Source organism: Lethenteron reissneri, chromosome 27 (genome assembly GCF_015708825.2).
Source record: "Lethenteron reissneri isolate LAM-NWPU_2019-01 chromosome 27, ASM1570882v1, whole genome shotgun sequence".
NCBI classification, from domain to species: domain Eukaryota; kingdom Metazoa; phylum Chordata; class Hyperoartia; order Petromyzontiformes; family Petromyzontidae; genus Lethenteron; species Lethenteron reissneri.
Window position 1 is genome coordinate 1,484,395 of NC_083805.1, and position 24,858 is coordinate 1,509,252.

Below are 24,858 nucleotides of genomic sequence, written 5' to 3' on the forward strand. Positions count from 1 at the left end.
TAGACCATCGAAGGCGAGGTATGGGTGGGCGGTGGTGGGCACGCACCTCGCCGTAGGCGAGCGTGTTGTTGTAGCGCCGCATCTCGGGGTACACGTTGTCCAGGTACCACTCGAAACTCTTGCATTGGAGCCGCTCACGCAGGGCCACTCGCTCCGTGATGTCGCCGATGTCAATGCCGGGGTTCTGATGTGGGGGGGGGGGGGGGTAGCGGAGGAGGGGAAGGCACAGGGAGGGGGAGGCAAGTGAGAAGGGTGGGACAGAGGGTTGGAGAGAGCCAGGGGGAGAGGGTGGGAGGGTGGGAGAGGGTGAGAGAGGCGAGGATGTTTCGAGAGAGATGGGGTGGGAGAGCGGCTGGGGAAATCGAGAGGAGAAGAGGGTGGCAGTGAGCAGGCTAATTGATAGGTGGAGGAGAGGGAGGCAGAGAGGGTCGCAGGGAGGTCGGGGAGGGCAAGAATCCGGGAAAGAGATGGGCGGGTGGCACGGTGGAAGGTAGGAAGAGAGCCAGAGAGGGAGGCACGGAGTGAGCCAGATGAGAGCGCGGTGCAGGAAGGGGTTAAGAGACGGAGAGAGCGAAAGGCGCAGGAGAGGGATGCATGTGGGGGGCATGTGGGGGGCATGCGCACAGCGGGACGGGCCGTGCAGGACGAGGAGTTCAGTGACGTCATGGCGGTGCCGCGCCTCCCACTCGCGCACCGCTGCTGCCGCCGCTGGTGTTTGTTGTTGTTGTTTATTTTATCCTCATCGTTGCGGGAAGACGCTCGCAGCCAAACGCGACTGCGGCAACAACAACAAAATCCCTCAACGGCGACCACGTGGCGGAGCGTGATGGAGGCACGTGCCGAGGGTGGGGGGCGCACGTGACGTGCTCACCGTGGGGGGGGGGGGTCTATGCAAATGAGGGGAAGGGCGTGGTGGAGGGGGTATTGGGGGCCGGTGAGACGACACGAAGAGACGCTGACCCCGTGACGGACACAGAGACCACGATGTAAGCCCCCGACGTTCCTCTCATGCACTCCCACAAACCGATGTGAAGCGGAGCATGCAATGTTGGACTGCAGTTACGATCGTGACTTGAAAATTACTCGATGTAGCCCAGGCCACCCTTGCGAAGAGCTATAATTTATCGTGATATATTTGTGTTGCTCATTACTCATTTATCCAGGAACGCCACAGTGAGTCGTGTGACTGTTGTGCAGGAGGATGCTGCCACATTAATTATGAGTGCGGGGTGAAACCGGAGCGCTTGGAGAAGGCCCCACGCCTCGAGCGGGGGAAGGGAGTTTGACGACATCAGTGCGGTGATCCGCCAACCCACGTCGCTGCTGCTGCTGCCGCTGCCTCTCCAGTGCTGGGTTAGAGTCGACCACGTGCAGCAGCAGCACCAGCAGCATCGCTACCACCACCGCCGCCACGGCCCGTGAAGAGCCAACGGAGATAATTGACGTTGCCCCTCCCCTGCGGGTCTCTGTTTGAGCGACTCACGCTCATGGGGATGTTCCAGGCCATGTACACGTGGCTCTTGAACTCGTCCATCCACACCTCGGCGGCTCGGAGCGCGTTGCGCTTCATGTAGAACTCGAGGTCGCGCACGTACGGCTTGCTGCGCCTCTCGATGTGCGCCACGCGAGAGCACGGCAGCACCTCCATGCTGCCTCCGCACTGCCACACCTGCGCCACGCACACGCCCAGGGGGAGGACCACGCAGCGACATCGTCATCATCATCGTCTTCTTGAAGTCTCGAGTTAATAAGATTTCCAAGATGCGCTCTCAGTCTTCACCCCCCCCCCCCCCGCCTCGCCTCTGGCTTCAACACAAAGTAATCGTTTGGCGTCGTTGGGTGGAATATTAATTGTCGACATTGATAGAGCAGACGGTCCGCTTCACGTGTCTGTTTCTCCGTATAATTGAGTAAAGTGTCTCTTGCACAAACCCATCGGGGCCCCCGCGGCCTTTTGGGGGGGGCGGGGGTGGGGTGCATAATTTGAACAGCGTTGATTCTGGACACGTGAAACTCTGGACCGATTTCCAAAGTTTGCACGAATGCTGCTGAAATGACCCCAAGACAGCCACAGAGACCACAAGGCCATGGGGCCAGATGCGTTCTCTAAGGAAATACAGGGTGCTTCAAAACATGTTTAAGACTTACATGGGACTGTCGATTGTAATGAATGATACACTGTAGAATGATAACAAATGTAAGTTGCTAGCTTCAACAAGTTAAAGAGTCTCCACTTGTTCGCCATCATTGTCAACACACGCCTGGAATCTTCTCCAGAGCCCTGAGGCAGCATATTTCTCGTGGTATTGTTGCAAATTCTCAGAAGTGTTCAAACATTGCTTTGAAGCGCCCTGCATTTGTCCTGCCTTAAGAGGCCTTCCCCTTGCCGGCCACCTCTGAGGCCGCCTCTCCAATGCCGGTCTCGGTAAAGCCGCCGCCCTCCGTCCTGCTCGGCCCCCACGTGTCCCGCACATCGCAATCAGGAATCGAACTCGGGTGGCAGAGGGTCCACGCCACGGTTTGCTTTGACCGCTGCGCCGCCGCTCCCCACGCCATCATCATTATCGGCTACGGTAATCTGCGCAAGTGTAAAATGTTGTTCGCCTTTGAGTCAATACTGGGGCAGTCCCGCGATTTCGTGAGTACGTTTAACTCTCGTTAAAGACTCGGGCAAATCAGTGGTGTCATGAGGAAAGCGGGCTTTACAAGGTCGCCGCGTTTCCGACCCAATGAGGGCTGTAATTGGGTAATTGGGATGGGAAATCATTCTCCCACCCCGTTTCACGAGAGCGAAATCCCACCGCGTTGGTGGTGGTTGCGGCGGCGGCGTTGTCGGACGCATGACTTTGTCCCTCTTGGGATCGTGGTGGGGTCGCGGTGGGGTCGCGGTGGGGTCGTGGTGATGGTGCTGTCAGTTTTGCCCACACGCGCGCGCGTGTGGGTGGAGCGGTGGCGCGGCGGTTAACGCACTATGCTGCGACCCCGGGCCGACCCCGAGTTCGATTCCCGCTCACGGCCTTAAATTGGCGACGATTATCTGAACGGGTCCTGGGTGCGCCGGTGTTAAACGTCGCCGCAAGGGAGACAAAGGCGGCCGGGCATGGTGCTGGCCGTCTACCCACTCGTGTGCGGCTCCGGTCTGCATCGGTGCTACTCGCTCACAGCACTTGCCCCAACAGTGTTAGAGGCTGTAAGGAAAATAACCGAGCCGCGTTGTCTGTCACTCTCGATGCCACTTCGCCTCATCACCCCCCACGTCTCGTCGGGGGTGGTGGTTGTTGGACGCCTGCGTTTGTGCCGCCACCCGCAGGGAGAAACGTCAACATTTGTGCGGCGAGGGTCCACAGGGTGAACTCGCGCCACTCGGGTTTGCGATGTTGGTGATGCTGCGGCTGCTGCTGATGCTGCTGCTGCTGCGTTGGCAGTGGTGCACAAGCACAGACGACAACAACAACAGCAACAAACTCTCAACGTGTTCGTCAGTAGTAACACTGTGAGTGTGTGTGTGGCCTTAAGGTGCACCTAACCTGGCACAAGCGCCGTGGTGACGTCACCGCCACTTAGTGGCGAATGGCGGTGGTTGTTATAATCGGCTACGTTTCGGGCAATGGCCCCTTAAGTCACGTGGTAGTTGCGTACGCGCACACTGATCCTTCTTCGTAAGAGCGACATGGCCATGAAGAAGGGTGATTGCCTGAAACGCCGCCTGTGTTATATTTGTGTGGGCAGTGCTAATTGACGAGTGTGAGTTTTTCGTATTCTGTGATAAAGTGCCGATGACGACGACGATTACTACGCACGCAGAATCTGCGTGTGCGGCCGTGGTCTCGGGGTCTCGCTGGAAGCTCATTTCCACCTCCGCCGCACGAGGAGGATTTTGAGAAATTCAACAAAAAAGATCCAACAAATGTGCGATCAATATTTGGGAGATAATTAATTCTGGTTTGGGCCAGAGAATCTGCGTGCGTGTGGACGGGGTGGGGGCCGGGGCTAGTTGGGGAGAGGGAGGGGGGGTACAGGGGAAGGAGGGGGGTGGTGGAGGAGAGGGGGGAGGCGATCGGTAGGGAAGGAGGGGGGTGGTGGAGGATGGAGGAAAGGTAGGGGGGTGCCGGAGGGTAGGAGATTGGAGCAGGATGGAGTATGGGTGGTTGGAGGGCTAGGGGAGGGGATGACGGGGGGAGGGGCAATGGAGAGAAGGGGGGCTAAGGGGTGGCGGGCTATGGGGGGAAGGGGGGGCAATGGGGGGAAGGGGGGGCTATGGGGGGGAGGGGGGCGCTGTCTCTCCCTCCGCAGTAAATCGGTCGGCCCGCTTGTAATTGAGCGCGCGTCCGCACGGCTCCGCGACTCCTCCTCCGGGGCGCGCGGCTCCGCTCCGCCGTTAACCACGGCGCTCCCGGCCAACGTCGCTCCAGTCGAACATCGATTTGAGAATCGATTGTTGTGAGCGCAGTATTTATGATGATTGTCCGTGTTGTTTTCTGCTGTTGCTGCGCACGCGCGATCACGGGGAGTTTCACGTGAGGATCGCGCGAACGGGTTTGGTTTGGTTTGGATCGCCAAGAGATTTGTGGAAGTCCCTCCCGGCGCTGGACCGTGACGTGGCCAGGAGGCGGGCAGTACAGCAAGTGGGTTCTGGAACCCGAGCGTTCCCCGCTATTGGTGGTGAGGTTTCTCCCGGTTCTCCGGCTGCTTCCCACGTGCAGCACATTGCGGGGCCCTTCTGAGAAGTCGTGGGCAGAGCAGCACTCGCAGCATGCGATCTGCACAGAAGCACGTCAAGGTGTAGCCCTGCACGTCTGTGTTTGCGCATATGTGGGGAGCTGTGGCGCAGCGGTTAGCGCACTGCGCTACGAACCCGGCGACCAGAGCTTGTCCCGAGTCGATTCCCCAGCTCACGGCCAACACCAGTGACGATTCGTCTGAATCGGTCCTGGGCCTCCCTTAGGTCGACTTCCTTTAAGTGTGTCGCCTTCTCGGTCACCCCCCCCCCCCCCTGGCCCTCCACTTCCTCGCCTGGCGCCTGCGCCTCTTCGGCCCCGTGGGCTCTGGCGCAGTTGCGTTGCCTCCACCAAATACAAAGCTCCCCACTCACTCACCTACCTACCCACTCACTCACCCACCTACCCACTCACTCACTCACCCACCTACCCAACCACTCACTTACCCACTCACTCACCCACCTACCCACTCACTCCACCACCTACCCAACCACTCACTTACCCACTCACTCACCCACCTACCCACTCACTCCACCACCTACCCACTCACTCACCCACCTACCCACTCACTCACCCACCTACCCAACTACTCACCTACTCACTCACTCACCCACCTATCCACTCACTCACCCACCTACCCACTCACTCAACCACCTACCCACTCACTCACTCACCCACCTACCCAACCACTCACCCACCTACCCACTCACTCACCCACCTACCCACTCACTCACCCACCTACCCACTCACTCACCACCTACCCACGCACTCACTCGCCCACCTACTCACTCACTCACCTACCCACTCACTCACTCACCCACCTACCCACTCACTCACCCACCTACCCACTCACTCACTCACCCACCTACCCAACCACTCACCCACCTACCCACTCACTCACCCACCTACCCACTCACTCACCCACCTACCCACTCACTCACCACCTACCCACGCACTCACTCGCCCACCTACTCACTCACCCACCTACCCACTCACTCACTCTACCATTTAACTCAAACCTCGCTCCCGCCGCGGTAATGGAGGCCCTCATCCAGCAGTGGATTATCTAAAGGGCTCAATAAAGTACTTGTAGATGGGGCAAGTGCTGTTAGCGAGCACCTATGAAGGCCGGCACGACACACGAGGGGTTGGGTGGCCAGCACCACAACCCAGCCGCCTTTGTCTCCCCAGTGGCGATGTCTGCACACCACACCGGTCGACCACCTGCACCACCACACTCGATGGCCGCACCACCGAGCACAACCGACGTGGTACCCGTGCGGTCGGGGCACGTGCTCCGGCTCGTCTTGGATGGGGGAGGGCAGCAGAGCCGCTGTGTGCGGTGGGGAGCATCGTGACAGTGATTTGCCGTGAATGAACAGAGTGAACTTTGGGGGGTGGGGGGAGCAAAGGGGACCTGTGGTAGTGCTGGGCCCCAACGCGGCCAGGGCCCCAAGCCGAGGGCCGGCGCTGGCACTCACCCTGAATCCCAGCTCCACGTTCTCTCCGCCGTAGACGTCCATGCCCGGGTCGAAGAGCCCAATCTCTCCAAAGTACTCGCGGTGAACGACGAACGAGCAGCCGATCATCGCGGGGGTCCTGGGCGGGAAGGGGGGGGGGGACGTGGGGACACGGGGGCGCAAATGGGGAGAACTCTAGTTTGACTTGATGTGCTCATGAATGTTGGAGGACGGTCACGGATGTCCTTGTGGACATTCTTTGAAAAAGATCTTCATAGCTCATCGGATTCCTCCGGCATTAAGAAAAAAAGATTGCGAGCGAGCGTAAATGTTCCTGCGGGCAATCTCAAACGTTGAGGATGCGAGACAAAGCTTGAACACATCTGACATTTAGATCCGGGAGCCTTCCGACATGCTTCTGTATTTCGGGACACAACTCGTTCAACTTGATTTGCCCTTTCATCATGGGACCTCCCTTGCCAGCATCAAAATATAAGAATAGGTTTTACCCTTTCTGGTAATGGAATATTTGCGTTAAGATGTTAAAACATCAAAATTAAACCTTTAACAAGGAAAAGGCATTCTCTGGTAGCGTTTGCATTGTCTTTGACAATGGCAAAGACAATGCAACCACTACCAGGGCATGTTCACCACAAGTAGATGTGGTTAATGCAGTGACGTGATTCCTTGCAAAAGGTTTCAGTTTGGTGTTTTAACATCTTAACACAACGGTTTTATTACGGCCACAAAGGGTACAACCTACGTATTATTTTATTTTGACCGCCGTGATTGCAACGCGGGGGCGTTTCGTGGCCTATTAATCTGGAGGCTGCACAACGGCGCTGAATCCAGATGTTGAATCTAACGGCCGACGGCTCCGCGATTCGGCTTCCTGCCTTGGAGGTGTTTTGGTCTAAAGATTTGCAGATGTCGGCATCCGTCAGCAGTCTCCCCGTTGGATCGCCGGCAGCTGAGCGAAGAGGCGAAGAGACCTCACGGGGGTCGAGGTGGGATCTTGTCCGCGGCAGCTTCTCACGTGGCCACGTGTCTGCTGGTCGTTTGGACGTTTTGAGCCTGTGCCCCGAATGTTGTGTTTATAGGAAACAAAACAAAAACTAAATGTCAGAAAGGTCGCACGCGAGACTTGGGGTCGTGCTTTGCCGGAGGGTAGAGATGGTCGTGTGTGGTGAAACAGCCCAGGGTCTGTTCCGTCACGATGCCACAAACGGCAATGGCGCGCTACCCCCCCCCCCCTCCCCTAGTGAATGAGTGTTGCCAATCGAGCAAAGCTCTGACGGAATTTTGACTACTCTGAGCCGCCTCATCAGCAAGAGTGCGGCTGGGTTTCAGTGCGGGAACATTTCAGCTGAACGATTCACGTGATTCAATCGCTTACAATCATTCACCCCCCCCATCCCACCACCGCCGCCCCCCCTGGGAGCTTTACAGGAGACTCCATCATTCATTCTCACCACCCCCTCGAGTCGTTCAATCAAACATCCACCCCTACCCAGCAATAGATTTAATCATTCATCCCTCCACTCCCCAAAGGGGGTTAAATCATTCAGTTTCACCCTGCGACCCCCCCCCCCCACCCCCCCAAAGGGGTTCATTCTGTACGTGACCCTCATGGGGGGAGGGGGGGGGGCAGCAGCGCGCGTCACGTGACTGTCGTTGGGAGGTGGATGCGATGCGAGGAGACGCGCGGACTCCCAAGGGGCCCCTCGCACTCGGCGCTCCTCGCGCTTCGATTCACACGCAAGGGCACGCTGACTTAGCGCTAGCGGCGGCGGCGGCAGCAGCGGCGGCGGCATCGTCAATGGCGTCATCGTCACTACAACTGAGACAGCATCGGCATCGTCATTGAGCATCATCGCTCTCATCGCTGTCATCGCTCTCATCGCTCTCATCGCTGTCGCCGTGATCATCGCCGCCAAACTGCCGCATCGGCAAAATCGGCATCATCGCTAAGGCTACCGACCACGTCATCGGCATCATCGTTAGCGCCGTGTGCCATTCATTGGTGATGGTGATGATGATTATGGTGGTGATATGGTGGTGATGATAATTGTGATAATGATGATGATGGTGGTTATGGTGGTGGTGGTGGTGATGATGATGACGATAATGGTGATGAGGATGATGGTGATGATGATGGTGGTGGTGATGATGGTGCTTCTGGTGGTGATAATGGTGGTGATGATGATGAAGATGATGGTGATTATGATGATGATGATGGTGGTGGTGGTGATTATGATGATGATGGTGGTGGTGGTAATAATGGTGGTAATGATGGTGGTGATGATGGTGATTATGATGGTGGTGATGATGGTGGTGGTGGTGGTGATGATGGTGCTTCTGGTGGTGATAGTGGTGGTGATGATGAAGATGGTGATAGTGGTGGTGATGATGATTATGGTGGTGATAGTGGTGGTGGTGATGAAGATGGTTATGGTGGTGGTGATGATGGTGGTGATGATGATGATGATGGTGGTGGTGATGATGGTGGTGATGATGATGATGATGGTGGTGGTGATGATGATGATGATGGTGGTGGTGGTGATGATGGTGCTGCTGGTGGTGATCATGGTGGTAATGATGGTGGCTATAGTGGTGGTGGTGATGATGAAGATGGTTATAGTGGTGGTGGTAATGGTGGTGATGATGGTGATTATGATGGTAGTGATGATGATGGTGGTGGTGATGATGGTGGTGATGATGGTGGTGATGATGGTGATGATGATGATGGTGGTGACGCTGACGAGGAGTGGGGGGGGACACCTGATGGGCGCCGTCTTGTTGCCGCGCTGGACCCAGGCGCGCGGCGGGGCGATGTACATGCACCAGAGCTCCCAGTTGTAGCCGTGGGCCGAGTCGTGGTAGCGCTGCACCTCGAACGAGCCGTGACGGATGTTGTCGATGGCGGGGAGCACCACGCGGGAGCGGTCCTCGCGGATCCGCGCCAGCGCCGGCTCGGCCCTGCCCACGACGGGACCGCGACATCATCATCGTCATCGTCGTCTTCATCAACATCATCAACATTATCATCAACATCATCATCAACATTATCATCAACATCATCATCAACATTATCATCAACGTCATCATCAACATCAACATCATCAACATCATCATCAACTTCATCAACATTATCATCAACATTATCATCATCAACATCATCAACATTATCATCATCGTCATCATCAACAACATCATCATCAACAACTTCATCGTGATCATCAACATCCTCGTCATCATCTAAATCGGCATCGTTTTCAACTTCATCGTCATCATCAACAACATCATCACCAAATTCATCATCATCATCGTCACTACCGACTTCGTCATCCCTACTGATATCATGATCGTCACCACCAACACCACCACCAACAACATCAACCACCGTGACCATCAACAGTGGCTATTGGCGGCTGCTGCCGCTGCCTGCGACCGTGTCCCTGACGGTGCCACCGCGTGACCCCCCCCCCCCGCGTGCCCCCCCCCCCCCCCGCGTGCCCCCCCCCCCGCGTGCCCCCCCCCCCCCGCGTGCCCCCCCCCCCCCGCGTGCCCCCCCCCCCCCGCGTGTCTCACCACCCCTCCTCGAACTCCACGTGCGCATCGAAGAACGCCACCACGGGCGCCGTGGCCTCGCGCCACCCGGCAATGCGCGCGCGGATGAGGCCCTCCCTCTTGGAGTTGCGCACGAAGCGAACGAGGGGGCCCAGCGACCCCCTCAGACGCCCCTCCAGGGGAGCCTTCAGGTCGGCTGGAGGGGCGGAGAAGGGAGGGCACAGCGCCTCCTCGTCACCATCGGCATCAACGTCGTCACGATCAGCACCAACATCGTCACGATCAGCACCAACATCGTCACGATCAGCATCAACATCGTCACGATCAGCACCAACATCGTCATGATGAGCATCAACATCGTCATGATGAGCATCAACATCGTCATGATGAGCATCAACATCGTCATGATCAGCACCAACATCGTCATGATGAGCACCAACATCGTCATGATCAGCACCAACATCGTCATGATCAGCACCAACATCGTCATGATGAGCATCAACATCGTCACGATCAGCACCAACATCGTCATGATGAGCATCAACATCGTCATGATGAGCATCAACATCGTCATGATCAGCATCAACATCGTCATGATCAGCACCAACATCGTCATGATCAGCACCAACATCGTCATGATGAGCATCAACATCGTCATGATCAGCATCAACATCGTCATGATCAGCATCAACATCGTCACGATCAGCATCAACATCGTCACGATCAGCACCAACATCGTCATGATGAGCACCAACATCGTCATGATGAGCACCAACATCGTCATGATGAGCACCAACATCGTCACGATGAGCATCAACATCGTCACGATCAGCACCAACATCGTCATGATGAGCATCAACATCGTCATGATCAGCACCAACATCGTCATGATCAGCACCAACATCGTCATGATCAGCACCAACATCGTCATGATCAGCACCAACATCGTCATGATCAGCACCAACATCGTCATGATCAGCACCAACATCGTCATGATGAGCACCAACATCGTCACGATGAGCATCAACATCGTCACGATCAGCACCAACATCGTCATGATCACCATCAACATCGTCATGATCAGCATCAACATCGTCATGATCAGCATCAACATCGTCATGATCACCACCAACATCGTCATGATCACCACCAACATCGTCATGATCACCATCAACATCGTCATGATCACCATCAACATCGTCATGATCAGCATCAACATCGTCATGATCACCACCAACATCGTCATGATCACCACCAACATCGTCATGATCACCATCAACATCGTCATGATCACCATCAACATTGTCATGATCAGCATCAACATCGTCATGATCACCACCAACATCGTCATGATCACCACCAACATCGTCATGATCACCATCAACATCGTCATGATGAGCACCAACATCGTTATGATCAGCATCAACATCGTCATGATGAGCACCAACATCGTCATGATCAGCACCAACATCGTCATGATCAGCATCAACATCGTCACGATCAGCACCAACATCGTCATGATCACCATCAACATCGTCATGATGAGCATCAACATCGTCATGATCAGCACCAACATCGTCATGATCAGCATCAACATCGTCATGATCAGCACCAACATCGTCATGATGAGCATCAACATCGTCATGATCAGCACCAACATCGTCATGATCAGCATCAACATCGTCATGATCAGCACCAACATCGTCATGATCACCATCAACATCGTCATGATCACCATCAACATCGTCATGATGAGCATCAACATCGTCATGAGCACCAACATTGCCATGAAAGACAACCCGATCCTGCAAGGAGACCAGGTCCCGCAACTCGAGCTGGTCACGTGGAGTGGACTGCTCATTACGAAGGTGACTGGGAAATTAATCATCGTCCACGAGGCCATATATTCATCACGAGTTGATTTTTCTTTTTTTTTCTTTTACAATAAGTAACAATCGTCTACAACCATCGTTAACGGTCAATTAATTCAAGCATTACTGGTTGTTGATTTAAAAAATCAACCGATCATCAAATTCTCAATAACCTCCGTCGGTCAGGGTATGATCAATTCACGTATTCAAGAGGTGCCCCCGCTGTGCCGAGATGTTTGGCCGATCCAGGAGCAAGCCCCCGAGAGAGACGCCGCGATGTGACCCCCCCCCCCCCCCCCCCACAGCGTGGACCTCACTCACCTTCAGCAGCCTCTCCTGGGACGAGACACCCCCCCCCATCTCTCACATCCCCCCTCCCACCCCTCCCCCACCATATTCCCAAAATCGCTCGCGATCTTCGCCGGCATCATCCATCCCGCGACCATCCCTACAGCGCCCTCTCCCCGTCTCTTCCTCCCGACAATCCCTCGCTCCTCCTTCCCTTCCACTCCTCCATTCCCCACGCGCCTCCCTCCGTCTCTCCCATCCCACCCCCGCCACTCACGGTCGTCGCTGGCGTCGTCCACGAGGATGATTTCCCGCAGGAGATGCGCCGGGGTGCGGCGCGCGGCGCTGTGCGCGGAGCGCTCGATCACGGACGCGGCCTCGTTCACGAAGATGAACACCACGGAGACCTGCGGCAGGTCGGCCGCGTAGCGCAGCTCCTTACACCTGCCCGGGGTAGGGGGGGGGCAGCGAGAGACGCGTGAGGGGGAGGCAGGGAGGGACGCGTGAGGGGGAGGGAGGGAGGGGAGCGAGAGACGTGTGAGGGGGAGGGAGGGAGGGAGGGAGGGAGGGGAGGGAGGGGAGTGAGAGACGCGTGAGGGGGAGGGGAGGGAGGGGAGCGAGAGACGTGTGAGGGGGAGGGGAGGGAGGGAGGGAGGGAGGGGAGTGAGAGACGCGTGAGGGGGAGGGAGGGAGGGAGGGGAGGGAGGGAGCGAGAGACGCGTGAGGGGGAGGGGTGGGAGGGGAGCGAGAGACGTGTGAGGGGGAGGGAGGGAGGGAGGGGAGGGAGGGAGGGAGGGAGCGAGAGACGCGTGAGGGGGAGGGGTGGGAGGGGAGCGAGAGACGTGTGAGGGGGAGGGAGGGAGGGAGGGGAGGGAGGGGAGCGAGAGACGTGTGAGGGGGAGGGAGGGAGGGAGGGGAGGGAGGGGAGCGAGAGACGTGTGAGGGGGAGGGAGGGAGGGAGGGAGGGAGGGAGAGACGTGTGAGGGGGAGGGAGGGAGGGAGGGAGGGAGGGAGAGACGTGTGAGGGGGAGGGAGGGAGGGAGGGAGGGAGGGAGGGGAGTGAGAGACGCGTGAGGGGGAGGGGAGGGAGGGAGGGAGGGAGGGAGGGAGGGAGGGGAGTGAGAGACGCGTGAGGGGGAGGGGAGGGAGGGAGGAAGGGAGGGAGGGAGGGAGGGAGGGAGGGGAGTGAGAGACGCGTGAGGGGGAGGGGAGGGAGGGAGGGAGGGAGGGAGCGAGAGACGTGTGAGGGGGAGGGAGGGAGGGAGGGAGGGAGGGAGGGGAGGGAGGGGAGTGAGAGACGCGTGAGGGGGAGGGGAGGGAGGGGAGCGAGAGACGTGTGAGGGGGAGGGGAGGGAGGGAGGGAGGGGAGTGAGAGACGCGTGAGGGGGAGGGAGGGAGGGAGGGGAGGGAGGGAGCGAGAGACGCGTGAGGGGGAGGGGTGGGAGGGGAGCGAGAGACGTGTGAGGGGGAGGGAGGGAGGGAGGGGAGGGAGGGAGGGAGGGAGCGAGAGACGCGTGAGGGGGAGGGGTGGGAGGGGAGCGAGAGACGTGTGAGGGGGAGGGAGGGAGGGAGGGGAGGGAGGGGAGCGAGAGACGTGTGAGGGGGAGGGAGGGAGGGAGGGGAGGGAGGGGAGCGAGAGACGTGTGAGGGGGAGGGAGGGAGGGAGGGAGGGAGAGACGTGTGAGGGGGAGGGAGGGAGGGAGGGAGGACGGGAGCGGAGTGTGAGGGGGAGGGAGGGAGGGAGGGGAGGGAGGGAGAGGACGTGTGAGGGGGAGGAGGAGGGAGGGAGGGAGGGAGGGAGGGGAGTGAGAGACGCGTGAGGGGGAGGGGAGGGAGGGAGGGAGGGAGGGAGGGAGGGGAGTGAGATGACGCGTGAGGGGGAGGGGAGGGAGGGAGGAAGGGAGGGAGGGAGGGAGGGAGGGAGGGGAGTGAGAGACGCGTGAGGGGGAGGGGAGGGAGGGAGGGAGGGAGGGAGCGAGAGACGTGTGAGGGGGGAGGGAGGGAGGGAGGGAGGGAGGGAGGGAGGGAGGGGAGGGAGGGGAGTGAGAGACGCGTGAGGGGGAGGGGAGGGAGGGGAGCGAGAGACGTGTGAGGGGGAGGGGAGGGAGGGAGGGAGGGAGGGGAGTGAGAGACGCGTGAGGGGGAGGGAGGGAGGGAGGGGAGGGAGGGGGCGAGAGGACGCGTGAGGGGGAGGGGTGGGAGGGGAGCGAGAGACGTGTGAGGGGGAGGGAGGGAGGGAGGGGAGGGAGGGAGGGAGGGAGCGAGAGACGCGTGAGGGGGAGGGGTGGGAGGGGAGCGAGAGACGTGTGAGGGGGAGGGAGGGAGGGAGGGGAGGGGAGCGAGAGACGTGTGAGGGGGAGGGAGGGAGGGAGGGAGGGAGGAGAGACGTGTGAGGGGGAGGGAGGGAGGGAGGGAGGGAGGGAGAGACGTGTGAGGGGGAGGGAGGGAGGGAGGGAGGGAGGGAGGGGAGTGAGAGACGCGTGAGGGGGAGGGGAGGGAGGGAGGGAGGGAGGGAGGGAGGGAGGGAGGGGAGTGAGAGACGCGTGAGGGGGAGGGGAGGGAGGGAGGAAGGGAGGGAGGGAGGGAGGGAGGGAGGGAGCGAGAGACGTGTGAGGGGAGGAGGGGAGGGAGGGAGGGAGGGAGGGAGGGAGGAGGGAGAGGGAGGGAGGGAGGGAGGGGGAGGGAGGGAGGGAGGGAGGGAGGAGCGAGAGACGTGTGAGGGGGAGGGAGGGAGGGAGGGAGGGAGGGAGGGAGGGAGGGAGGGAGGGAGGGAGGGAGGGAGGGAGGGAGCGAGAGACGTGTGAGGGGGAGGGAGGGAGGGAGGGAGGAGGGAGGGAGGAGGGAGGGAGGGAGGGAGGGAGGGAGGGAGGGAGGGAGGGAGCGAGAGACGTGTGAGGGGGAGGGAGGGAGGGAGGGAGGGAGGGAGGGAGGGGAGGGAGGGAGGGAGGGAGGGAGGGAGGGAGGGAGGGAGCGAGAGACGTGTGAGGGGGAGGGAGGGAGGGAGGGAGGGAGGGAGGGAGGGAGGGAGGGAGGGAGGGAGGGAGGGAGGGAGGGAGGGAGGGAGGGAGGGAGGGAGGGAGGGAGGGAGCGAGAGACGTGTGAGGGGGAGGGAGGGAGGGAGGGAGGGAGGGAGGGAGGGGAGGGAGGGAGGGAGGGAGGGAGGGAGGGAGGGAGGGAGGGAGGGAGGGAGGGAGGGAGGGAGGGAGGGAGGGAGGGAGGGTGCGCGCTGCGCTAACGGACCCGGCGACCCGAGTTCTGTTGCCCTTCACGACCACCGACAGCAGTGACGACGACGATTATCTGAACCGGTTCTGGGCCTCCCTTAGATCGACTCAGCCTCAAATGAGTACCTGGTGCAGTGTGTAGTGAAACATCGCCACTGGGGAGACAAAGGCGGTCGGGCGTTGTGCTGGGCCCTCACCCCCTCTGTGGTGCCGTGCCGGCTTTCATAGGTGCCACTCGCTTATTGCACTTGGCCCAAACGTCTGTTAAGGCTACGGGGGGCGCTTTGTCTTTGGAAGGGCGCAGGGGGTGGGAGGGATTAGGGGAACGGGGAGGGAAGGGAGCCGAGGGGGTGGGGCGAGCGGGAGGGAGAATTGAGGGAGGGAGGGGAGGGGAGGGAGGGGGGAGGGAGTGGGGGTTGTCGAGGTGTGGGAGAGGGAGGTGAGGTAGGCAGGACGAGGGGGGGAGGAGTTTACGGTCGTAGGGACAACGATGTTGACAATGGTGGTTGGAGGGGAATTGGATTGAAGGTGGGAGGATCGAATTGACGTAAGGGAGATGGGAAAGGGAGGGGGGGCATTGTTGATAGAGGAAGGGAGAGAGAGAGATGGAGAGAGGCAAGGACGGAGACGTGATGGTGGGGTTGGTGTGGAGAAAGGCAGAGATGATGAGAGGATGGATAGAATGTGGAGCGAGGGCGGTGGATGGGAGGGATGATGATGGTGGTGGTGGAGAGAGAGGCGCGCAGCTCAGACGGGCGATTCGCGCGCGCACGCAGAATCACCGAACAGCCAATTAGCGAGCGTGCCTTTAATGGGTGGGGGATAGGGGGAGGGGGGGTTAACAGAGTTACCCCCCCCCCGCCGCCCCTTAGACTCGCCCAGCTGTTTGAAACCACACGAACAAGTCGGTTATCATCCGCCTAATTTATATTGTCCTTTACATCGATAGAGATCGCGCGCGTGTGTGTGGCTCTTTAACGAGCGCGTTCATATGCACGCCACCTACCCCGCGGTCGTAGGCCTTGCTGTGTGCAGCGCTTCAGCACGCTTCGCCCCAAACCCCGACAACCCGAGTTCGATGCCCACTCACGGCCAACGAACACCACCAGTGCACGATTATCTGGACCGGTCCTGGGCATCCGCTCGGTCGACTCCGTCTCGAACGAGTTCGCGGTGCGTAAAACGCCGTGGCGGTCTTCATAGGCGCTCGCTCGGTCACTTCACTTGTCCCAACAATCTGTCCAATGCTACACGGGGTCATTCTTGTCTTTGCAGCCTCTTAATAAACTAGACATGTTTATTTTACTTTACCAGGTAAGCCCCCGCTGAGCTGTGTAGCTATTTTTCGGAAGCGGCCTGGCCTATCACGAATGACAGCTCAACCAAGTTGGCTCATCACGTGGACATGTATAGCGGCAGACAAACACTCTCAACTCGCGCTGATGTTGATTCGAAATGTGGAGGGGGAAACCGGAGGACCCGGAGAAAAATCCACGCGACCACGGAGAGAGAGAGAGAGACACAAACTCCAAATATACAACAGGCGTCAGGGTCGGGATCGAACCCACGACCTCCTGCGTAGCAGGCGAGGGAGTTAACATCTCGCCACGTTCACGGCGCACGTGTTTTAGCAATCATCGGGCGCGTGCAGCGTGTGCGACCCGCGTGTGACATTGCAGCATTGGTGACGCCTGGCGCGACGATGTTCCCACCCCAAGGCAAACCAACCACAGCTGCGAGGCCAAACATTGGCCACACATTTCGTCGCACTTGCAAACGCGAAATTATCCGCTCGTGCGAAATGACTCCCGGTTACATAACGTGACCTGGTCACGTGAAGTCACCCGATCATGCAAGGTGACCTGGTCACTTAGCGTCCTATGAGGGCTTCCCCTCCATCCACACCCCCTCCCCTCATCCCCCGCGCACCCTCCTCCCCTTCGGCCCCCTACTCTCCCCTGGGCCCCCACCTCGCCCTCGGGAGTCGCATTCAGTCTCGACACGAGTATCCGCTGACAAGGAAAATATGACATTGTCTGTGTGTGTGGTGTGTGGTGTGTGTGACGTGTGTGTGTGGTGTGTGCGGTGTGTGTGTGTGTGGTGTGTGGGGAGCGATAGTGTAGCGGTTAGCGCGCTGCGCTACGAACCCGGCCTCCCGAGTTCGATTCCCGCTCACGGCCAACACCAAGTGACGATGATCTGAACCGGCCCTGGGCCCCCCCTAGGTCGACTCAGCCTCAAATGAGTACCTGCGACGGTGCGTTTACATCGCCACTAGGGAGACAAAGGCGGCCGGGCGTGGTATTGGCCACCCACCTCCTCGTGTGCCGTTCCGGCCTTCATAGGTGCTCACTAACAGCACTTGCCCCAACAGTCTGTTAAGGCTACACGGGAGATATTTGTCTGTGTGTGTGGTGTGTGTGGTGTGTGGGGAGCGGTAGTGAAGTGGTGAGCGCTGCGCTACGAACCCGGCGACCCCGACTTCCTATCTCGCTCACGACCAACGCCAGTGGCGATGTTCTCAACCGATCCTATGTCACTCCTAGGTCTACTCAGCCTTAAATGAGTACCTGTTGCGATGTGCAAACATCGCTGGGCGTGATGCTGGGCACCCCCCCTCAACCATCCGGTGCGCCGTGCCGGCATTGATAAATGCTCGCCGACGGCACTTGCCCCAAAATTGCGTGAAGGCTACACGGGGGATCTTTGTCTCTGGTGCGCGTGGCGCTCCTGCAGTCTGCAGCGCTTCGCTCGGGACGCGATTCATCACGCGGCGCCCCAATCGACCACGCGTCCGTGCACAAAGACAAAGACCACCCGTATAGACTTGACAGACTCTTGGGGCAAGTGCTGTTGGCGAATAGCACCTATTCTATTGAGGTGTTGCAGCCAGCAACATCGCTTGGCTGCCTTTGTCACGCCCAATGAGACTGATGGTTTAAGGCTGGGTCGACCTAGGAGAGGCCCACGACCGGTTCAGGTATTCGTCGCCGGTGTTTGCTTCTGAGCGGGAATCGAACTCGGGACAGTGCGCTAACCACTGCCCACACAAAGACAAAGAACCCACGTGTAGCCCTAACAGACTGTTGGGGCAAGTGCTGTTAGCGAGCACCTATGAAAGCTGGCACAGCACACGAGGGGGTGGGTGGCCAGCACCACGCCCGGTCGCCTTTGTCTCCCTAGTGGCGATGTTTACACATCGCACTAGGTACCCATTTGAGGCTGAGTCGACCTAGGGGAGGCCCAAGACCGGTTCAGATAATCGTCACCGGTGTTGGCCGTGAGCGGGAATCGAACTCGGGTCGCCGGGTTCCATTCCCGCTAACCGCTACACTACCGCTCCCCACACCCACGTACACCACACACACACAGTGACACACACAGTGGCACATACAGTGACACACACACAGCGACACACACACACAGCGACACACACACACAGTGACACACACACAGTGACACACACACTCATTATAATGCAATATGCAAATCAGAAACGTGGCGGCGTTAGCGATGATGCTGTGGGCAGACGCGATCATCAGCATCAATAATTAAACAATTGACTTATTCACTACCACGTGGTGGGAGGCAGAGAAGCAAATCGCCCTCAACCTACCCTCCACCCCTACCTCCACCCTCCACCCCTACCTCCACCCCCACCCTTCACCACTACCCTCCCCTCTCTACCCTCCACCCCTACCTCCACCCCCACCCTCCACCACTACCCTCCACCCTCCACCCCTACCCTCCACCACTACCCTCCCCTCTCTACCCTCCACCCTACCTCCACCCCCACCCTTCACCACTACCCTCCACCCTCCTACCCTCCACCACTACCCTCCCCTCTCTACCCTCCACCCTACCTCCACCCCTACCCTCCACCCCTACCCTCCACCCCTACTCTCCCCCCTCCTCCCTCCACCCGACCTCCACAGCTGTTGCTACAGCTGTAACTACAGCTACAGCTGTAACCGGTGTTGACCGTGAGTAGGAATCGAACTCGGGTCGCCAGGTTCGTGGCGCACCACACTACCGCTCCCCCCCTTCTCTCATTCCTTAATGCAAGCCCCCCTCCCCCACGTGACCTCGCCCCCCCACGGCCCGCCCGCCCCCCATATAAGCTCACCCCCCACCCACCCGCCCCCCTCCTCCACCCACCACCTCCCCCATATAAACTCACCCCCCCTCCCCCGTGCCCCCCGCCCCCCTCCTCCACCCACAACCTCCCCCATATAACCCCCCCCCCCTCCCCCGTGCCCCCCACCCCCACCCACCCGCCGGGTCTGTAGTCGGGGATGTCCCGCAGGAGCGGCAGGCGGTCGCTGCGGTGCGCGTTGTAGCCGTACTTGTGGTACAGCTCCTCCTCGTCGTCATCCCCCCCCTGCTGCCGCTGCTGCTGCAGCTGCAGCAGCGACGCGCGGCCCTCCGCCTCCCGGGCCGCCCCCCCGCGCGACCCGGGGCCCTCGGGGAGGGCCCCCCCCGCTCCCAACGGGGGGCCCCCCCCTGCGGGCCCGGCGCCCAGCAGCGGGGGGCCCAAGCGACCCCCGTCTGTGTGGGGGGGGGGGGCAGAGCGAGGGAGGGATCGGTCAGCGTTGTGGGCAGGGGTCGGCAACCTTCGAGTCGAGCCAAATCGTGCGAGAGACGCATCACACAGACAGAGCGGGCGGGCGGACAGCAAGACGACAACAACAACAACAACACATTCCGACAAAAACAAAGTAGGTGACGGAATATACCGCTGTCTATTTAGTTGATTGCCCCTATTAGTAATTCTTAAACAAGACAGTTTGACTATTACATTCTTTTCCGTCACTGAGACATTCCCTAGTTGCCCCATTCCCTGCCATATTTATAGACATTATCTTAACGTTGTAATTAGTTTTTTACAATTTACGTTTTTTTTTTAATAAAACGCCGATTATCTCGACTCTAAGCCCAGCCCCTAGTATCGTTAATGAAAATATTATCTCCTCCATGTCAACCTCTGTGGCTCCGCGCGAGTCTCTGGGACTCTCCGTGAGGTCCATGGATCTCTCTCTCTCTGTGCTCGCATGATGGGCATCTGTGCGCGAGTCTCTATGCGAGTCTGCGGGTCTCTGCGTGAGCTGATGGCGATGATGATGACTCCACGTGCCATGCGCTATCAGCCGAGACTGGACAACCCCGAGGCGGAGTTTGTAGGCTCCTCAACCCGGAGCCACACGGCGTGTCGCTGGCGCGCACATCGCCCGTACGGAGCACGTGGACTCAGTGTGATAAGACAGACAGCGATCAGCTGTGTAAGGAACGAAACAGGTGGACTTCTCCACAAATCTGGCTGTCGCCTGATGAAGCTGGTTGTAATTACTGACGAAACGTCGTTCTCGGATTGTAAATGTTGTAGCTTGGCTCCAACACACCGGTGTGCTGTACTAGTGACGAATTGGCCACGTTCTGTTTACGTGACAACCCTTACTAGTTGGCTGTGTCGGGTGGTGGCGGGTTTAACGACGCATTTATATATTTACACGATCTAACCCCAAAAACCTCTATTATGGATGATATTGGTCGCGAAAGCGTGCTACGAAGTGTTCATCAGCTGAGCTCCATTTATCCTGAGCCCTGTGGAGCTCCCTGCAGCGGTCCCAATATCGAGCCAGGAATCGAGCCGGTGGGCGGAAGCGGCCTGGGGGGGGGGAGGAGGCGGCTCACCTCCGAGTCTCCGGTACACCAACTGCTCCAGCTGCTCCAGTCGCTTGAGGAGCCCCTCGGGGTCCCCTCTCCTCCCGCCGACAGCCCCCTGGCCACCCGCGTTGCCCTCCACGCTGCCGCCCTGGTCCCCCACCGCCGCCGCGTCGAACCCCGCCTCGCCCGCGCGCCTCGCCCGTGCTTTCGCCTTGCCCCGGGCGCGCGTGAGCCGGGCCCGGGCGGCCACAGCGGCCGCCCTCGAGGCCGCCTCGCCCGCCGTGGCCATCGCCTCGACGACCGCCGGCTCGGTGCGGTCCACGGAGCGCGAGTAGACGAGGAAGAGGAGCAGCGCGGCCAGCATGAGGAGGTTGAGGGCCAGGAGGGTCCGGACTTTACGTGCCACGGCCATGCTAACGGGGATAGCTGAGGGAAGGGGAGGGAGGGAGGGAGGGGAGTGGTGATGTTGCTGGGGCAGGCGCATCCCGCTGGAATGTTGTTGATATCGAGAATTTGGAACGGGCAGGCTTCGTTCAACCTCAGATCGAGAGAGAGAGACAGAGAGAGGGAGTCAGAGAGAGACAGAGAAAGAGAGACAGAGACACAGAGAGAGAGATAGAGAGAGAGACAGAGACAAAGGGAGAGAGACAGAGAGAGACAGAGAGAGAGGGAGGGAGTGAGAATGGTTTAGAGGCGCGGGGAACCCCACGCAGAAACGAGCGCGATGCCAGCCAGAAACGACGCCAACAATTTCCCCAGCTCTGCGGTCCTCTGTTTGGCACGATCAGTGAATGCTGTGTACACTGTGGGAGTCAGCGGGAGCGGCCGGAGAAACCCCCACGCGTGCGAGGGGGGGGGGGTAACGCTCAATAGCCGTCGAGGTGGACGGTGACCTACTTGCTGTACTCACACACCCTGGCAAGCCATGAGACGGAGACACCGACGCTCCCGGGAATGAGTATCACCGCTGTGTGTGTGCGCGTGATCCACCAACCCTCGCTGCTCCACGCTGCTGCATTACAGGCCACATGCGCAGCTACCACAGCGCAGTCTGTGGGCCTCCATGCACGTCTCTGGCTCTCTGTGGGAGTGTACGAGTCTCCACATGAGTCTCTGCTTCTCTCTGTCTCAGTCTATGGCTCTATCGGTGCGAGTGCATGGACCCCGGTGAGAGTCTGCACCGTCACGACACGAGTCAGCCGTGACCTCGGCGTCAGTCACTGCGGCTGTGCGGCTGGAGCGAGGATTCGAGCCCACGTTGTCAGCGGTGCCGGCGGCTCGGCGCCCCCAGACCTGCGAGCCGCACGGCCACCCCGCGTCCCTCCGTCTCCCTGTGACAAATACACGATCCGTCTGCCCGTGTGCTCACCTCGCCGCACTGCCACTGCGCGTCTCACCGATGTTCACGCGCGCGCGGACAGCGGTCGTAATCCTCCTTCACCGGGGCGTCCTACACGCGCACACGCGCACGCACACACGCACGGGCACAGCGATGAACAAATCCACGTGCACGTGACATGGCATCGCGTACTCAGCCCGTGGTCCGTCCACTGCTGGATGGATGCCTCGCGGGTGCAGTGTTTGCGCACGTGGTCCGCGTCTCGGCGACACGGAGCGGTTTCCTACCCCCTCCGTGTACGCAACGGTGGTGGCGGTTGTGGTGGCGGTGGTGGTGGTGGCGGTGGTGGTAGTGGCGGCGATGGCGGTGGTGGTGGCGGTGGTGGTGGCGGTGGTGGTGGCGGTTGTGGTGGTGGTGGTGGCGGTGGTGGTAGTGGCGGCGGTGGCGGTGGTAGTGGCGGTGGTGGGGGCGGTGGTGGCGGCGGTGGTGACGGGAGAAGCAGAATTGAATGGAAATCCGCAACGGCGCTGATCGTCATTCCGTAGCGCGGAGGTGGTGGTGGCGGTGATGGTGGTGGTGATGATGATGTGGGGCGACGCGGACGAGTCCGTGAGGGATGGAGACGACGTGGGGAGGCCGGACGTTCATTCAGCAGTGGATAGGCCGTGGTGGTGATGATCCTGCAGCGGTTGTCGATTCTGCTGATGCTGCGGTTGATGCTAATCGTGGTGCTGCTGCTGATGACGAGGGGACTGATGCCGATACTGCTGATGATGAAGCTGCCGCCGCTGCTGCTAATGATGCTTCTGCCACTGCCGCCGCTGCTGATTACGACGACGATGCTGATGATGATGACGGCGACAATGCTGCTGCTGCTGTTGCTGTTGTGACGCTGCTACTGCTTCAGCCGCTACCGCTGCTGCTGCTACTGACGGTGCTAGCTGCTGCTGCTACTGCTGCCGCTGCTGCTGCTGCTACCGCACAGATTCACAATCGAGCCGAGCCGCGCACTGTAGGAGACATTTGCCGCCCTACGTGAGAATCTGTGGAGCTCGCCGCGTCCGTCCAGTGGATCTGCGCCCTCCTCCTCCTCCCCTCCTCCTCCTCGCCTCCGCCACCGCCGCCGCGTTTGCCACTCGACTCGGCCGGCCATGCGAGGACGCTCGGCAGCGTTCGAGCTACGAGCGACGGGAAGGAAGCGATGGCGACTGCGAGCGACCGACGGAGGAGACCGTCACCGCTGCTCGCTCGGTGACGAACCGCATGTCTCTCGGTGCGTCTCGGTGCGTGTGCACGCGTGCGCGCCTGTGTGTGTACGGTGTGTGCGTGCACGCGTGTGTGGTGTGTGCGTGCGGTGTGTGCGTGCACGCGTGTGTGGTGTGTGCGTGCGCGTGTGTGTGTGCGTGTGTGGTGTGTGCGTGCGCGCGTGTGTGCGGTGTGTGCGTGTGCGTGCCCGCGTTTTGTAATGCGCAGGCGTGTTAGCGTGCTATGTGCATCGTGCATTGATGTCCTTGCGCGCTGGTGTGTGAGTGCGTGCGTGCGCGTGCGTGCGTACTTGCGTGTGTCTGAGCGAAGGCGGGTCCTTAACCCTCCCACTCCTACCCGGTTGATCTCTCCCTCCCTTCGTCTCTCCGTCTCTCTCTCTCTCCCTCTCACCTCACTCCCTCCTTCCCCCCCATCTCTTTCTCTCCATCTCACCATCCCTGCCGCCTTCTGGCTGCTTCCAGCTCCGCTCTCTCATCTCATCTTTGCTCCACCCCCCCTCGTCTATCCCTCGTTCCTTGTCCCTCTCTCCTCCCTCCTCCACAACCCTCTTCTCCATGAATCTCCTGCCTCCTCTCTCCTCAATCCCTCTTCTCTCTCCTTCCTCCATCCACACCCTCCCCCTTCCCTCCTCCACCCTTGCTCCGCGACCACTCCATCTCGATCCCAGCAATAGACCTACGCCGTGCGTGTTGTAGGTGGTGTTGTGTGATTGTATGGGTGGGTGTAGGAGGAGCGGGGGGTCTGTGGGGAGAAATAAATTGGGGGGGGGGGGTGAGTCAATGCAATGGATGGAGAGGGGCGGGGCTGTGCTGGATGCGGGCTCCTTGTGCATCGCGGTGGGAGACGCGGGAGGGAGGAGGAGGGAGGAGGAGGAGGGAGGAGGAGGAGCATCGCTCTGGTCGCTGCGGTTACGCGCCGATGATGGATGTGACGCGGTCTGGACACGGGGCTGTTCACGGGACCACGGGGAGAGCGGGGGGCTCCTGCTGCTCCCGCTGCCCCTGCTGCCCACCCTGTCCCTCTAAAGCCCGCCCCCCTTACAGACCCCCCCCCACGTCCCTCAGTGCGTCCACTCGCCCCCGCCGCTGGGCAATCGCGGGTCGCTATGAGCACGCGCCTTGAATCAAGTGGAAGGCAGCTTGTGTGTGTTTGTTGGATGTGTGTGTGTGTGTTGGGTGTGTGTGTGTATGTGTTGGATGTGTGTGTGTGTTGGATGTGTGTGTGTGTGTTGGATGTGTGTGTGTGTGTTGGGTGTGTGTGTGTATGTGTTGGATGTGTGTGTGTGTTGGATGTGTGTGTGTGTGTTGGATGTGTGTGTGTGTTGGATGTGTGTGTGTGTTGGATGTGTGTGTGTGTTGGATGTGTGTGTGTTTTTGTGTGCGTCTGTGTGTGTCGTTTCACGGCCAACACCAGTGACGATTATCTGAACCGGTCCTCGGCCTCCCCCTAGGTCGACTC

The 24,858-nt window shown here is 59.6% G+C and overlaps 1 protein-coding gene across 1 annotated transcript in view; it reads right to left on the bottom strand.

The window, feature by feature from the left end:
- The window catches only part of GALNT9 (polypeptide N-acetylgalactosaminyltransferase 9), a 35,840-nt gene extending 12,142 nt beyond the window's left edge, over positions 1–23,698 (bottom strand). Inside the window, exons 1-10 of the mRNA XM_061561024.1 lie at positions 23,170–23,698; positions 22,165–22,245; positions 20,823–21,221; positions 19,406–19,679; positions 12,185–12,351; positions 9,770–9,944; positions 8,960–9,157; positions 6,200–6,317; positions 1,484–1,669; positions 47–184 (exon numbers count right to left, since the gene is read on the bottom strand). Of these exons, the coding sequence (XP_061417008.1) occupies positions 47–184; positions 1,484–1,669; positions 6,200–6,317; positions 8,960–9,157; positions 9,770–9,944; positions 12,185–12,351; positions 19,406–19,679; positions 20,823–21,207 (1,641 nt within the window). The 5' untranslated portion in view covers positions 21,208–21,221; positions 22,165–22,245; positions 23,170–23,698. The remainder of the gene's footprint in view (positions 1–46; positions 185–1,483; positions 1,670–6,199; positions 6,318–8,959; positions 9,158–9,769; positions 9,945–12,184; positions 12,352–19,405; positions 19,680–20,822; positions 21,222–22,164; positions 22,246–23,169) is intronic.
- Positions 23,699–24,858: the final 1,160 nt, after the last annotated feature.